The sequence below is a fragment of the Malus domestica genome, chromosome 08 (assembly GCF_042453785.1).
Source record: "Malus domestica chromosome 08, GDT2T_hap1".
Taxonomy (NCBI): domain Eukaryota; kingdom Viridiplantae; phylum Streptophyta; class Magnoliopsida; order Rosales; family Rosaceae; genus Malus; species Malus domestica.
The window spans coordinates 8165412-8179015 of NC_091668.1; the positions used below are offsets into that span (position 1 = coordinate 8165412).

The following is a 13604-nucleotide window of genomic DNA, read 5'->3' on the forward strand; positions in this document are numbered from 1 at the left end:
TATATACATGTGTGATGTCAAAGAGTTCAAATTTTTAAACTATCTTTTATAAACAACGTAATGCGACAACTAATATATACACAATACATCTGTTAAAATGTCAAAAATAATTAAATGCAAATGATTGATGATTCAATGTCGCAGAGAGAAGGGCCCATGATATTTTGTCATAATTACGACTATGTTCTGGAATAAGATTAATTAACCATGAACATGAAGACCAAGATTGGATTCATATGGTTCACCCATCAATCAGTTTTGAAAGAATTGAGACCAGTTACCTTAACTTCTTCGGCCACAGAAACTTTTTCTTTTGTTTCAACGCAGCAACAACTAAAAGAAAAAAGCTTTTGACTATCTTACACCATGGAACTGTACTATGGCAAAGAGGAGAATAAATTTGCATCATACTTAAAAAGCACTTCCAGCCCAAAAAAATCCGAGTTGTTCCCCCAAGGTAGGAATTGACAAGGGCAGCCATGTTACGCAAGGCTGATATCAGTGTGACATTAGTAATAATTAAAATTTTGAAAAAATTAATTAAAAATATAAATATTTTTTATTTTTTCTATAAATACATAACCGTGTTTTTTCACCTTACACCACATTTCAATATTTTCAACCAATCTTTTATTATTATTCGAAATTATTAAAACTAATACTATCTTTTATTATTTTATAAAGAAAAAATAACAATATTGTAATACTAATAGTCTGAGCTATTCAGTTTAGGGGTGAAGATACACTTTGACAGTTACTATTCACTAAAAGTAGTTACTATTGACTTAGGGGATTGAATTGCCTATAAGAGAAACTCCACCGTTGTTTATTGCCTTAGGGATCGGCAACCCAATCTACTATCCCCCTCCCCAAAACACTCCAGCCCACTCGAGCAATAGGACCCAAAGTGAGCCCGATGGAAAAGTCAGGCAATAATCGCCTAACCCAGCGGCTTGCCTATGTGACATAAGGATGATGTCATCATGACGTTAGCCATAATTTAAATTATTAAAAAATTATAAAAATACTAATTAAAATTATATTATAATTTTTTTTCTATAAATACGTAACCATGTTTTTCCACCTTATAATACATTTCAATATTTTTTAATACTTTCAACTAATCATTTACTATTATCCGAAATTAAAAATAAAGTTATCTTTTATTATTTCATAAAATAAAAAATACTAATATTTTAATACTCTTGGACTATTCAATTTAAGAGTAAACATGCACTTGACAGTTACTGTTCATTTAAAGGATTAAGTTGCCTATTACCGGAAAGTGCTCTAAGAGCTTGATAGAGGTGAAATTGCTCTGACAGCACAAAATAAGAACAAGGGGTGTGGGAGGTTTTCGATGATCAATATTAGGTGTGGAGTTGTCGAAAAGTGAGATCAATTCCTTAATCTATGGGATATAGATAAAGGAATACATGGTAAGTTTGATTTTTAACTTATTCAATTTGTTTTTTTTTTTCATTAAAGATTTAATTAAATGCATAGGCAACTACGGTTACTTAAATAAGTGTGACATGATTTTAGAGGGGGAAAGGTTACTTTGAGTTAGGGGGTGAGCAAAAACAAACTAAATTGTATATAGAATTGTTCTATATCTCTTGTCATGTGTCAATTGATCAAATATTTGTCATAAAATTACATAATGAGAGAAATAAACAAATGGTTATGTAAAATCTTACATTGTGTGTTATTTACAGGTTTTATACAACATACATGTTATGTAATGAACAGATACATGCGGCTCATTGATATATTCAAGCACACCTTTATGAACCATGCGGTTGTATATGATAGGTGTATACTAAGACTTATTTGCGAGACGATTTTTCAAAAGAGAAATAGTTTGCGCACTTCGCTTTTTGATTGAATTAATCTAACCGATACAAATAAACAAATTTGAGCAGCCTGTTAGAGCAGCCCTAATACACGATCAGATGTGGCAAATCAATCTATTGAATTGTTAATGAGTATTCATAAGATCCATTAGTTTGATTTCACTTTACACCATCATCATTACTGCCAATCTCACTTTCATATTATGGTGATATCAAATTAAACAGGTCTTAACAGATACTCATTAACAACTTAATAAGTTAATTTGTCACATCTGTAGGGATGATGAACATACAACTAAATAATGGGATGGCAGAAATTGTGGGTAAATACAAAACTATAAAGTTAAGTGTGTGAGTGATGGTAGACCCAAACACACGTGCACGCAGTGGTCCATGAGGCATCATCCATAGTAGAGGGATTTTGTTCGTATAGTTAAGGTCAACATCTCAATCATGCACCAATTATTGTGGTCGACTTGCTCAATCCATCCTCACCACTTCCCACACCGTTCATATTATCATATTCTTTTTTTCTCATTTCTCCAAAGGATAAGGTTATACTCTACTTAATGAGAAACTTCTATATATAGATACTGATAACACAAGCAAGGTCGTTTATCATTTTATGACTTGTAGAGCTTGTTTGGAAGTGTTTTTAAATTGGTGTTTTTTTTTTTTTTTTTTGTGAAACAACATTCATAACCGGGTGCTTCTTGTAGGAAGCACATAACCGATGCTTCTTATATGAAAGTTCTTTTGAAACCCAATAATATTTTCTCTAAAAACGCTTTTAAGTTATTTTAAAAGTACTTCCAAACGAGCTCATACTATGGTTGGACAATATATGTTGATATGTCCCAACTATAAGATATATATAATAAACAGATCTACGTGCCATAGTTTGAGTGAAATAGTAACGATCACGTGATCTTATTGGTCCACTAGAGAGAGAATGAAGAAGAAAACATGGCATAAAACAAAGACTTCGCATTCACTCCTTATGGAGAGATCTTAAGAGAGTTTGTGAACATGCCCTTCTTCCTTTTTGCTTTAGCTAGTAGCCACTCATATTCTTATTCTTTCTTCATAGAGGACTACCAGGTCATAGGAAACCCTAAAGCCATCGAGAAGCAAAAGGTGATAACTAACAGACAAACATCAGCATGTGAGGTTTTGTACATTAACCCGTGAGCTGGCAAACCCTACCAAATGATCCGGTTAGGTTCGGTTTTTCGAGCCAACCAAACCGGCAAAAGCAAGTTCAATCTCAAAAGCTCCAAGGTTGGTGAGCACAACAAAAGTCAAACGAAGTCAACACATTTCTATTGTGTCGACGAGCTTTCTTTTCTTACCTCAAGTTGGCTCCTTTGAACCAACCAGCCAAATGGTCCCTGCTACTGACTGCCGGCCTTCAACTCTAACCATACGAAAGAGTGGGATGGGGACCCTCGGTACGAAAAACTCGCATGGCGGATTAATGACGAGCACAGCCGTGCCGCATTACCAAATGACGACGACGACTCTAAACAACCAAACTTGATAGCAAATCAAAATGATAAACAAAATAATCCACAAGTAGATTCAAGTGCACATTACGAAGCCACGAACAAAAAATCTATCAAATGATGCCTTTTTGGCATTTATAAATTACAAATACAGCAACCGTTTTGACCGTTTGAAGAACAATGGCAGGAAACAGGGAATTTACAAAGAGGGAAAGGAGACATCAGTAGAAAAGAATAAAAAGACAATCCTTCGTAAGGCAAAGAAAAATAAAAATTCATCATCAATTTTCTCCCCTACTGTGTAATGAATCAGTCTGAGGTCTCATCAAGTTCGCCTATATAATAATACGACATCAAAGTGTTTTGAATCAAGGTTAGCTCCGTAAAATAGAAGGGTATGGTTCCAGAGAGAGTTACCTCCGATGCATATTTATGCTTTAGTTCATCCAGCCCTTCCACAGCCCCTTTAAGGGAGGCAGGCACTGTTTACGTGGCTCTGAAGTAAAAAATACAGATCTTAAAGAAGCATGCAGCTATATCTGGGATCTTCCGACTTGAAACATGAGAACGTGGGATAGATCCAGATAGGGTTTCTAAGATGAGTGCCAAAACGGATCTGGTTCTATAAATCCCGGTGAGATATTGAAGGGAAATAGTATCAACAGATGCACCACCTTCCCACTCATCAACAACCTCAAAGTAATTTTGTTAGTGATCTCGAAAGAAAATAGTGCTGAGAAAGTGTTGCCTAATCACTATCGCTATCGCGTCTTCCTGAAAGAAACAAACCGAAGATAAATTAGAGGATGTAACATAAATTTGAAAAACAACAAAATAAACGAATAAAATAAAATAAAAAATGAAAGAGGGGGGAAAAGTTTGTCATACTTCCTGATGGTCTTTGCCCCTCCATAGCCTCTTTTTTCTCTTGGCAACTCGAGCAAAGGAAGGGGCCATCCCAAGGTCGCACTTTTCCTGGGTTCGATGACCCAGTGTGTATTGAAATACCCTCTCCCGGTTTAATTTCTACTTGACAAACTGCACACATAAACAACTTGAACATGTTGCAGAGCGGGTATTTTGTATCTAACCTGCATTCCACACAACAATTCTGTCAGAATCCAGTAAACCGACATAAACCCCCACCATGCAAAGTTATACTGATAATGAAACAACTCCATGATAGAAAGTTCAAGTGATAGCAAAACTTCCAAACAAAAATACAACACTTCATGTGACGCCTGACCCAGATATCAAAATAATGTTTAGGCTATGAAAATGTTTCTCAAGCACAAAATGAAGATGTTTCTTAAGCACAAACCTTTCGGAAAGTGAAGCAGAACCTTCCTCAAATAATTCCTCCACCTCGTCTGGCTCAATATATTCTTTTTCAACATTAGAAGATGATTCAGAGGACTTTTTCTTAAACATGGATTTAAACAACACTCCTTTTCCGTGCCTCTTTGGTTGGGATAACAGAGCTTGTGGCTTCTCTTGTGGTAAAATATCAATCACAATGCAGGTTGTATCATCCCGAAGTCCCTTATGCCCTACAGCGTCCTGGAAGTAGAACAAAAAGTTTAAAACATAGTATTGAAGTAAGAAAGCAAGAGTCCTCCCAGCACAATAGCTCTGGCAAAGCATCTAAACCATGGGTCAAGGCGCCAAAGCTATGGAATATATAAATATATATAAATATCTACCATTATTTACAGAAAACCGAAAACCATAACTGTTATTATACCTTAACAATTTGTGCAGCTGCCGCGTCCGGTGGCATCCCACGGCAACAATCAAGAGCTTCTTCTGCAGACAAAGCATCCCAGACTCCGTCACTTGATATGATAATTCTACCACCTGCGCTGGACAACTGTGGGAAAAAAATACAACGTTTTCTTTAAAATAATCCTTTCAAATGAAGCATGAAAGAATACTGTAGTTTTGACAATGAAAAGAAACAGATGATTATTTCAAGAAATCATGAGAATATAAGGGTAACTATTTCAAAGGTTCACTGTAATACAATAGTTGCTTCTATGAATGTCTGCCGAATCTTTTGGTACCAACATCCAAGAGGGAATCAAGCACATGGAAATCAAAACAAGGGCACTGAACATTGTTAAATGTAACAAGACTAGAAACACACCTTGATTTGCTTCACATAAGGAACAGGAACAATGAACTCCCCCACATCCAGATCACCAATGGATCGTGACAGACACAAGCCTCCAGGCCAACACCTCAAAGGACCAATCTACAAGGAAAAGTCATCCAAATTAGTTTGTGCATTTCAAGATTAATCTTATCAACATCAGGGTCCTACATATATTCAACCTATCCTTACGCACAGTTGTCTCATCCACCAGGATTTAATATGCCTTTCTTCATTTCTTAATTTGTGTTTGTACAGAAAACTTCATGAACAATACACTTAAGTACGGCATGAAGAAAAGTTACCTCTGCTCCACCACCAGTATTAAGCCGACCAACCTCGCCCCCACTTGAGGTGATACGCTGCCTCCTATTAAATTAGTTGGAGGGTTAATAAAGGTTACAGATTATTAAGTGAGTCACAAAACACATTATACAGATAACTTACTCCTCTTCATTGATTTCAAGCCTATGATCTGCTGATAAATAATAGACTCCACCTTCAGCAGGTTCAACTATGCAACGAGAATCGCCAACAGATGCAACGGATATGACCCATCCTTCTATAATCACAAATGTGACAGTTGTTCCTGACGTTTTAGCTGAAAGATGGCAATAAAATGCATGAAATCATGCACACAACAAAACAAGAAATTAACTATTATACTGAAACTCATAAAAATTACAAAATCAAATATACAACCGGTAACCCTCAAATACAACAATTAACTTATTCGTTGATATCCTTAGGCATGCACGATCTCCACAATGGACGAAAACATTTTTATAACAAACATATAAACAAGAAAAACACATACCCACATTTTTAAGGATCTCATATACATTGCATGTGCATGTGTTGAGAGTTTTAAGTTAGGGTAAGTTAGGCTAAGGAAGTGAAAAATAGACATGGGGATTGAGTGGCTGTACAACTGGAGCTATAATTCCCCACATATAAGTAGCATGAGGCTATGATATGTTTGCAAGTCAACAGAAGACACAGCTCTCATACCAAAATGAACTTATACAGGTGCTAGTAAATGTAGTATAAACCATAAAGCTAGGACCCTAAATTCTCAGCTTAAATAATTTTGGGTGAACTCAGGCAAACTCTACAGTCCACTAAACCATTTGACAGTTATAAGAAGGGAAAAAAAACAGCATATAGGCATACAGTTAACTTATTTTATATAAACCAAAATATGATTAGTATGCAGTATAGGTTGGTTATATGAGCAATTTCACACAGAGCGTGGATTTGAGATGCTTTCTCAAACAAGGGATAATATTATGCATCTCCCCTTATGACCCAGGCACAACCAAACCATCTACTTAATAACTCTATTTTCAATCGCATGCATATGTTACAAAGGTAATCCAGTTTCAAACTGTACAAAAAAAAACCCACATACCAACATATATGATAGGAATTTTACCATAGGAAAAACCATTAAGAGTTGGTCAATAGACTCAATACTCAATATTAAGGTAAAGCAAGAGCTAAAAGTAAAAACAGATTAAAATTATCCATACCTCTCTCTTGGAATTCTTTGTCTGTCTTGACGAAGCCTGCTACAAAAGCCCTTGGCAATGCTGCTACCCATTCATCTCTGTTTAGATCTGAAGGGATAGCGGCCAAAACATTATTCAGAAGATTCTCCTTAGAGTAGATAGCAGCTGCTGACCCGTTATGCCCATCAAATAGCTGCAAGACATGGATCAGTAAGAATGTAGCCATGCTAAACAATGGTCCCCATAGTCTTGATGGAATATGAAAAAAGGAATAAAAACACGTTCCTCAGATTAGGAAGAAGCAAAAGGGACAGCAAATGTTTACAATCTACTACCAATAACTGTTTTGGCAGACCTATCAGCGTGATCCTAATAAAGGCTAATTAGAACTTGGGGTTTTTTTATCAAACATGGGCACAAGTTTGAAATTCCCAGCATGACCGCCACATCCTTGCACACATGGCTAGCTGAACCATCACAGCAGTAACTACATACTCAAATACATCTAGTTTATGTAAATACTATGCATCTTAATTACCAAAAGATCATATACCAAAACAAAAAGAAGGAAACCATGAACAAACATACACCCAAAACTAGGTGACTGACATTTCTAAGCATAGCATTTAGTCAAAAAGTTTACCCCTTTGATGAACATCAAATTAAGTTCTTAGCTATTTCTACATTTTCTTCAATACAAATGGTCTACAATGCCAAAACAGAAAGAAACGAACAATGAAAGAAAAATACCCCGAAAACTGAATACGTAGAAACTCCATCTCCCACAATTCTTTGACATTCCGTCTTTATCAACGTGAAATCCTCTCCTTTCTTGCTCTGACTCGCCTGACCGTGTATAAGCTCCGGTCTCTCAATCTTCTCATTGGCCAATTCACGCTTGAGCAGCACCGAAAGCGGAACCGTCTGATGATTTTCGCTCTTGGTGGACATTGTTCCCCAAACTCAAACACCTCAACACAGTCTCTCTCTCTCTCTCCTTTTCTTTCTCCCTCCTCCTCCTTTTCTTTCTCCCTCCTCCTCCTTCTCCTACCTCTAATCCTCCACCGCCGATTCTCAATCCAAATTCTGCAAACAAAGCAAAAACCAGCACATACGTGCGTCAATCAAACGCACCGTTTCACGCATTTTCCAATCTAACCACAAATCTATATCCTTTCCAAAAAAAAAAAAATCGTTGATATCAGAAGCTAAAACGGCAACAATTCACCGAGATCTTCAAACGAATCGGACGACTTTCATCGTCTTAAAAGCCGTAAATTTTGTTAACAAATGCACAGAAATCGCAATGCGGAACACGAATCCGAGAAAAGGAGAAGAAAAAGTACCGGAAGAGTGGGACCGATCAGCAAAAACAGCAATGGCGATTACGCGGGAAGGAGACGAGGGCAAGGCGCGGCGTATGCGACGGCGGTGGCGGGTTGGTGTGATCGAGAAACGCGGATCCCGGCGCACTATGAAAATTCCATTCTCCTTCGAGAGAGCGAATAATGAGATGACAAAGCGCAAATGGAGCTGTTCTTCTCGCTTTCTTTCTTCTTTTAACAAAAACAAAATTAAAAGAAATAAAATTAAGAAAAATAAAATTAGATAGAATAATTTATCAATTAAGTAATTATTTCCTGGCGCTGACCTGGCAGGAAATCGCGTCATTTCTTACATTCGGCGCTTGGAGCCCCCTTTTTTACGCGCCGTTTGGCTTGTACGGCGCGCAAGAGCCAAGAGCGAAAAGGATGTGTCTCTCGCCCTCTAGTTCTGTGTGGGCCCACGAGGGATGGTGGGCTCCAGTGGGGCCTTGATTGTGAGGAATCTGATGTGGTCGACTAATTAAGACAAATTATATGATTTATTTACTTTTAATTTTATTTTTCTTCTTAGCAACCTCAGGAGGACCCAGTCAAGCAAAATAATCCCCCACAAAACACTAATCACAAAGATAAAAATCTTCCACAATGATCGTTTTAGCCGGTTAGTGTAATTAATGGTATTTTTAATTACTTATTAAAGCATCTTTATCCGTTAGTGGAAGGTAAAAACCAAGTCAACAATGTTGCTCTCAAGCAGTCCAATAAGGCAAGGGTAAGTAGTGGGCTAACCACTGCCCACCCAAAAGCCAGAGTTGGAGAAGGCCAGCCTTGGTTTTAGGTGGCATTTGATTTCTAGAAGCAATGAAACCATGAATTACTATTTGAAAAATGCTTAGGAGAGTTTGAGATTCTCTCAAAAGTAAGATTTTCTATGAATCATCTGTCACATCATGTTTTTAACACAACTATTTATAATATTGGTACGAAAATTAACGTTATATTATGAGGTGACAAAAACTCAGTCGAAATTTCTACTCTGATAAAGTTTCCTTAGCAATTCTCTTATCTTTGTTTTCACTTTTTTCTTATCAAAGTATCCACAAAGTTGAGAAATAATGATTAACCATTTTTTCGTTTCAGCTCAATGATAAAGATCAATCATAACACAACGTTAAGGTCACGACTCACGTAGTTAGACTCGGAAGATTATGATTAAAAAATTGTGGGACCCGTTGGTATGGGGGGACCCACAGGCAGATTTATTTGGGCCAATATTTTTCGCTTGAAAAAGACCTAACCCCTTTTGTCCAGTCCTCCACCTGGAGAGTCCGGAATTCTCGGCGCCAGTTAATTAATCAGTCACGCTAATAAATAAATTACTTTCTATTTTATTTTAATAAATGATCGGCTCAAAAGCTCGAACAGCTTGGGATTCCAGGTGGCTCATTCGGCTACGTACAATAGATCCGGCTGTACAGGAGCGCAGATCTATCCTTCACACATGTCACGCAGACGCAGAGGCATGTTCTATTTATTTGCTTTTCTTACATGCAGGATTTTTTTTTTTTAATAAATTAGCGGGTTAAATTGTTATTTGTTATGACGACGATTGATGAAGTTGAATTCGCATTGAATTGCGTAGATATTATTATTTTTTGCAACTTCAATAAAGTGTCATCTACCTTAAACTGAAAATAGCTCAAAGCTTTTTTGCCTAGCAAATTAAATAAGAACAACAACTGATTTCCACTTGCTTTAGTTTATAGTCACAACCAATAAACTAAGAATATGTTGAAGAAATATTGCAAAAAATAAAATAAAAAAGTAAATTGGTTTTTGTTGCCAAATAGTCTCGTTTTGAAGGAAAATCTCTAGACCCAGCTGTTATTGCACTCAGTCACAATCACATTTAGATGAGCGATTTTCTCTGTGGTTTTGATTGAGTAGTGATTCTCACTTATATTATCAGTCAAGGCTAAGAAAATTTATTTCCACATGCACATTTTTTTTCACTACACACTATTGTTTATTTCTCACATTTAAACTGATTAAAAAAGATCGTACCCAGTGTACAAGGCTCCTACTTTACGCAGGGTCTAAGAGAGATGAATGTCACATTTAAACTGATTAAATCAGAAGAAAAAAAATTCAAAAACATACACAAACAAGATATAAGAGAATAAAAACAGCGTGCATAAATCATTCTCGTAAAGTAAATTGGCAATGAAGTCAATGGCTTGAATTGATTGCCATTTGCCATGGCAAAAGTTTTCAGTCTCTGAAAGCCACATGCCCATAACATAACATGCGCAATCTAGCTGTCTTTCTTTATCAAGTATTGTTATATATATATATATATAGGGAATAAAAGATAAGAAGCTGTCCATTCATAATTTGCTCATCAACGGAGTTCATATATATATACATACATATATATATATATATATATATATATATATATATCTGTTGCTGGACACCAGATATGATTGCAGATGATTGACTCATCCCCTAAAACATTCACCTTTCTAGCAGCAAATGGAACTTGTTGCAAAATATACATATAAAACTCTCTACATTCCAATCCCCCAACTCTTGTTCCTGCAAAAAAGTAAAGGTGTTGTATGAGAGAGAGAGAAACAGAGAGAGAGGGGGAAGTTTTTTATGTTTAACTAACGGGATTAGAAATGTACACAGAAATGGATATCTAAGAAGATCGTGAGTATAAGGAAAGAATCTGTTTTGTAACCGGTTGTATATTTATTTTTGTCACTCTCTCATTACTAAATAAGAGGCGTAAACATAAGTATACATATCCGCGATACGAATGTCTCAGAGGTAAGAGACATATAAACCATAATAAATTGATTAACTTGCGTGAGGGCAACTTTGTTTTGTTGGAGTTGCATCACATTACGTCAGTCAAGCCAATAGTAGGCCACATGGTTTCTAAATAAACAGAGACAGTTGCATCAGATTGTGGTCACAGTTGCATCACATTTGTGGACCTTTCGCATATGCAACTTGTTTCATTTATATGATGTACTACTAACTGCCCTCTCCATCTGGTGTTCCTATAAAGACATGACAAATGACCAAAAGATTACTTAGATTTTATTGCACGTGTATCTATTTGTTAAACTCTACGCTGCATCAACTCACATCATCTAAATTAACGATTTTACTGACCAAATAAGCCTCACTACTCTACCGTTAGGCAAATGAAATGTCAATTATGTTGTCTAATCATACTATAACTCGTAGATTATAACGTGTGAATCAGTACATTCGACCGCAACTGGAGTGGCTAGAAGCAATTACCTAAGTTGATTCTTCTGAGCTTGCCTGCCCAGGTCTCTCCACCCTTATAATGTACACCTGAAAAGATCATACAAGTACATTATGCTTCAAATGATAACTAATCTAAAATTCAAGTGCAAAACACTGAAGGTTTTTGTGCAGCTTTGGCAATCACCTTGAATGTTGTTGGCCGTATCAATTGAAAAACCAATGCATCTCCATCCACAAGATCATGAGCAACTGCAAATCCTTTCCATCCGCCGCTGAGTCCAGTTTTCCGGGCCAAGTATATAGTCGGGTACTCGGCTCCAACTTCATCGATCAATGTCATAATTTCTTCACCCTTTGGGAGGTGGTTCTTGCAGAAGCTGACTTGAAGACCCTGTTGCCAAAATTACACAAGATATGATTGCAATTGCATACACAATATGCAACAGCACACTGGACAGATACTAATTAAGCATGTGAATTTGACAGCACATTGCTACATTGTCCAGCGACGGCTCTAATCTTTGAGATTTGAGAGAGACGGACTAGCGTTTCACTAGTCACACCAACTTAATCATATGCACAGTGCAACGGGTGAGCGGTTTTATACAAAAATCCTAGGATGCAATTATTAGTGAAACCGTTCATTCTATGTTGTATTTATTTTGTCAGGTTTTGTGATGTGAGTCTTTACATTCTTCTAACTTATAAAACACAAATAAAGTGAAACATGTTGTCCAAAAGATGAGAATAATGTTTACCAGCCAGAATCCACCAGTGACATGTGATTGGAGCATTGTCTTCACAAATGTCGGGTGATCGGATCCCAAACTGAGCTCCAATTCGTCAGCTTTCACCATCGCGGCGGCTCTGGCTTCGTCGGAAGCATACACCCGGTTCGCCATATCCCTATGCCGATTGGTGGCGTAGCACCTTCTTGGAATCATTACTCGCTCCGCCACAACCTGTCACAAATCATAACAACACAAAAGATTGAAACTTTACATATTCAAAAAAATAAAGATGGAAACTTTGAGCAAGTTAGAGGAAAAATAAAATGACCCACTTCTTTGTAATCCGGTGCAGGTCGATTCGCAACCCGGGTGGACCTCCTCACCTCCACCATCTGCACCTCGTACGTGCGAGGTTTCCCGGCGCGCTTCATCTGAAAATACAAGAGAAATAGGCAGAATGTGAGGTGTGTTTACATGTGTGTGTCTGTGTGTGTGTGTGTATATATATAGAGAGAGATAGAGAGAGAGGGACTTTAGGCTTACAGGGGAAGGTTTGGGAGAATTTGGGGTTTTTTTAAGAGCTTGAGCAAGCAGAGGGAGATTGAGAGCTTCCATTCTCTTCTTGTTTTCCTCCATTCTCTGCCGGCGAGACTCCTCGTAAGACAACTTAGACTTGGCCATCACCATTTTCCCGAGAACCAAACAGAAAATTCTCAGACTGTCTCTGTTTCGCTCTCTGTTTCTTTAGGGTTTTGGGTGGAAAGAAGGAAGTGAAATGGTGGCAAAAGTTTGAATATTTAAAAGAGTCGTTGCTAGTCGACCGTTGAGTTCCCACTGCATTGAGAAATGGTCTGCACCCGCCCAGCAGTAACTTTTTGTTTTCACTTCCATAAATATTGCTATTAAAATGGGACATTCATGCACGTAGCTTTTCAAATTCAAACTTCCAAATTTACCATCGGTCTAGTAACTTGTAAATCGGGTGAAATGTAGCAGCATTGTTGTCACAGTCCACACTATTATAGGGTCGCATGTGATTAAATTAAAATACTGACACAGTGATATCTAAACCTACGTAAATTTATCCAGTTACCAAGGTCAAACAATTAAGGGTTTTAGTTTAATCGTCGCTTTTTGCTTGTCCATGTTAAAGAAATGAATGCATGAAGCGAATTGATTGTATTGATTGCCATTTTTCACGGAGAAGTTTTAAGTTCTTAGTTTATGAAATATAGA

The 13604-nt window shown here is 37.1% G+C and overlaps 2 protein-coding genes across 5 annotated transcripts; both read right to left on the reverse strand.

Annotated features, from left to right (window-relative positions):
• Nucleotides 1-3472: 3472 nt before the first annotated feature.
• LOC114826500 (probable protein phosphatase 2C 12) lies at nt 3473-8624 on the reverse strand. Its single transcript, XM_029106878.2, has 10 exons — nt 8371-8624; nt 7775-8110; nt 7046-7217; nt 5961-6114; nt 5819-5882; nt 5508-5615; nt 5106-5231; nt 4683-4921; nt 4250-4452; nt 3473-4135 (listed from the first exon to the last, which is right to left on the reverse strand). Exons 2-10 carry the CDS (start codon nt 7973-7975, stop codon nt 4110-4112), a joined length of 1293 nt encoding a protein of 430 aa, XP_028962711.2. The 5' UTR covers nt 7976-8110; nt 8371-8624; the 3' UTR covers nt 3473-4109.
• A 1897-nt stretch (nt 8625-10521) lies between these two features.
• On the reverse strand, nt 10522-13163 carry LOC103428771 (B3 domain-containing protein At5g42700-like). 4 transcript variants are annotated; one of them, XM_029106880.2, is made up of 6 exons: nt 12912-13158; nt 12752-12799; nt 12396-12599; nt 11822-12028; nt 11668-11724; nt 10522-10947 (listed from the first exon to the last, which is right to left on the reverse strand). In XM_029106880.2, the coding sequence occupies exons 1-5, from the start codon at nt 13053-13055 to the stop codon at nt 11668-11670; spliced, it is 660 nt and encodes a 219-aa protein (XP_028962713.2). In that variant the 5' UTR covers nt 13056-13158; the 3' UTR covers nt 10522-10947. The 4 variants fall into 4 exon arrangements, with proteins under 4 accessions (XP_028962713.2, XP_028962712.2, XP_070682784.1 ...); XM_029106879.2 differs by having other exon boundaries at nt 12701-12799; nt 12912-13154; XM_070826683.1 differs by lacking the exon at nt 10522-10947 and adding an exon at nt 11070-11420 and having other exon boundaries at nt 12912-13163.
• Between the last annotated feature and the right edge of the window lie 441 nt (nt 13164-13604).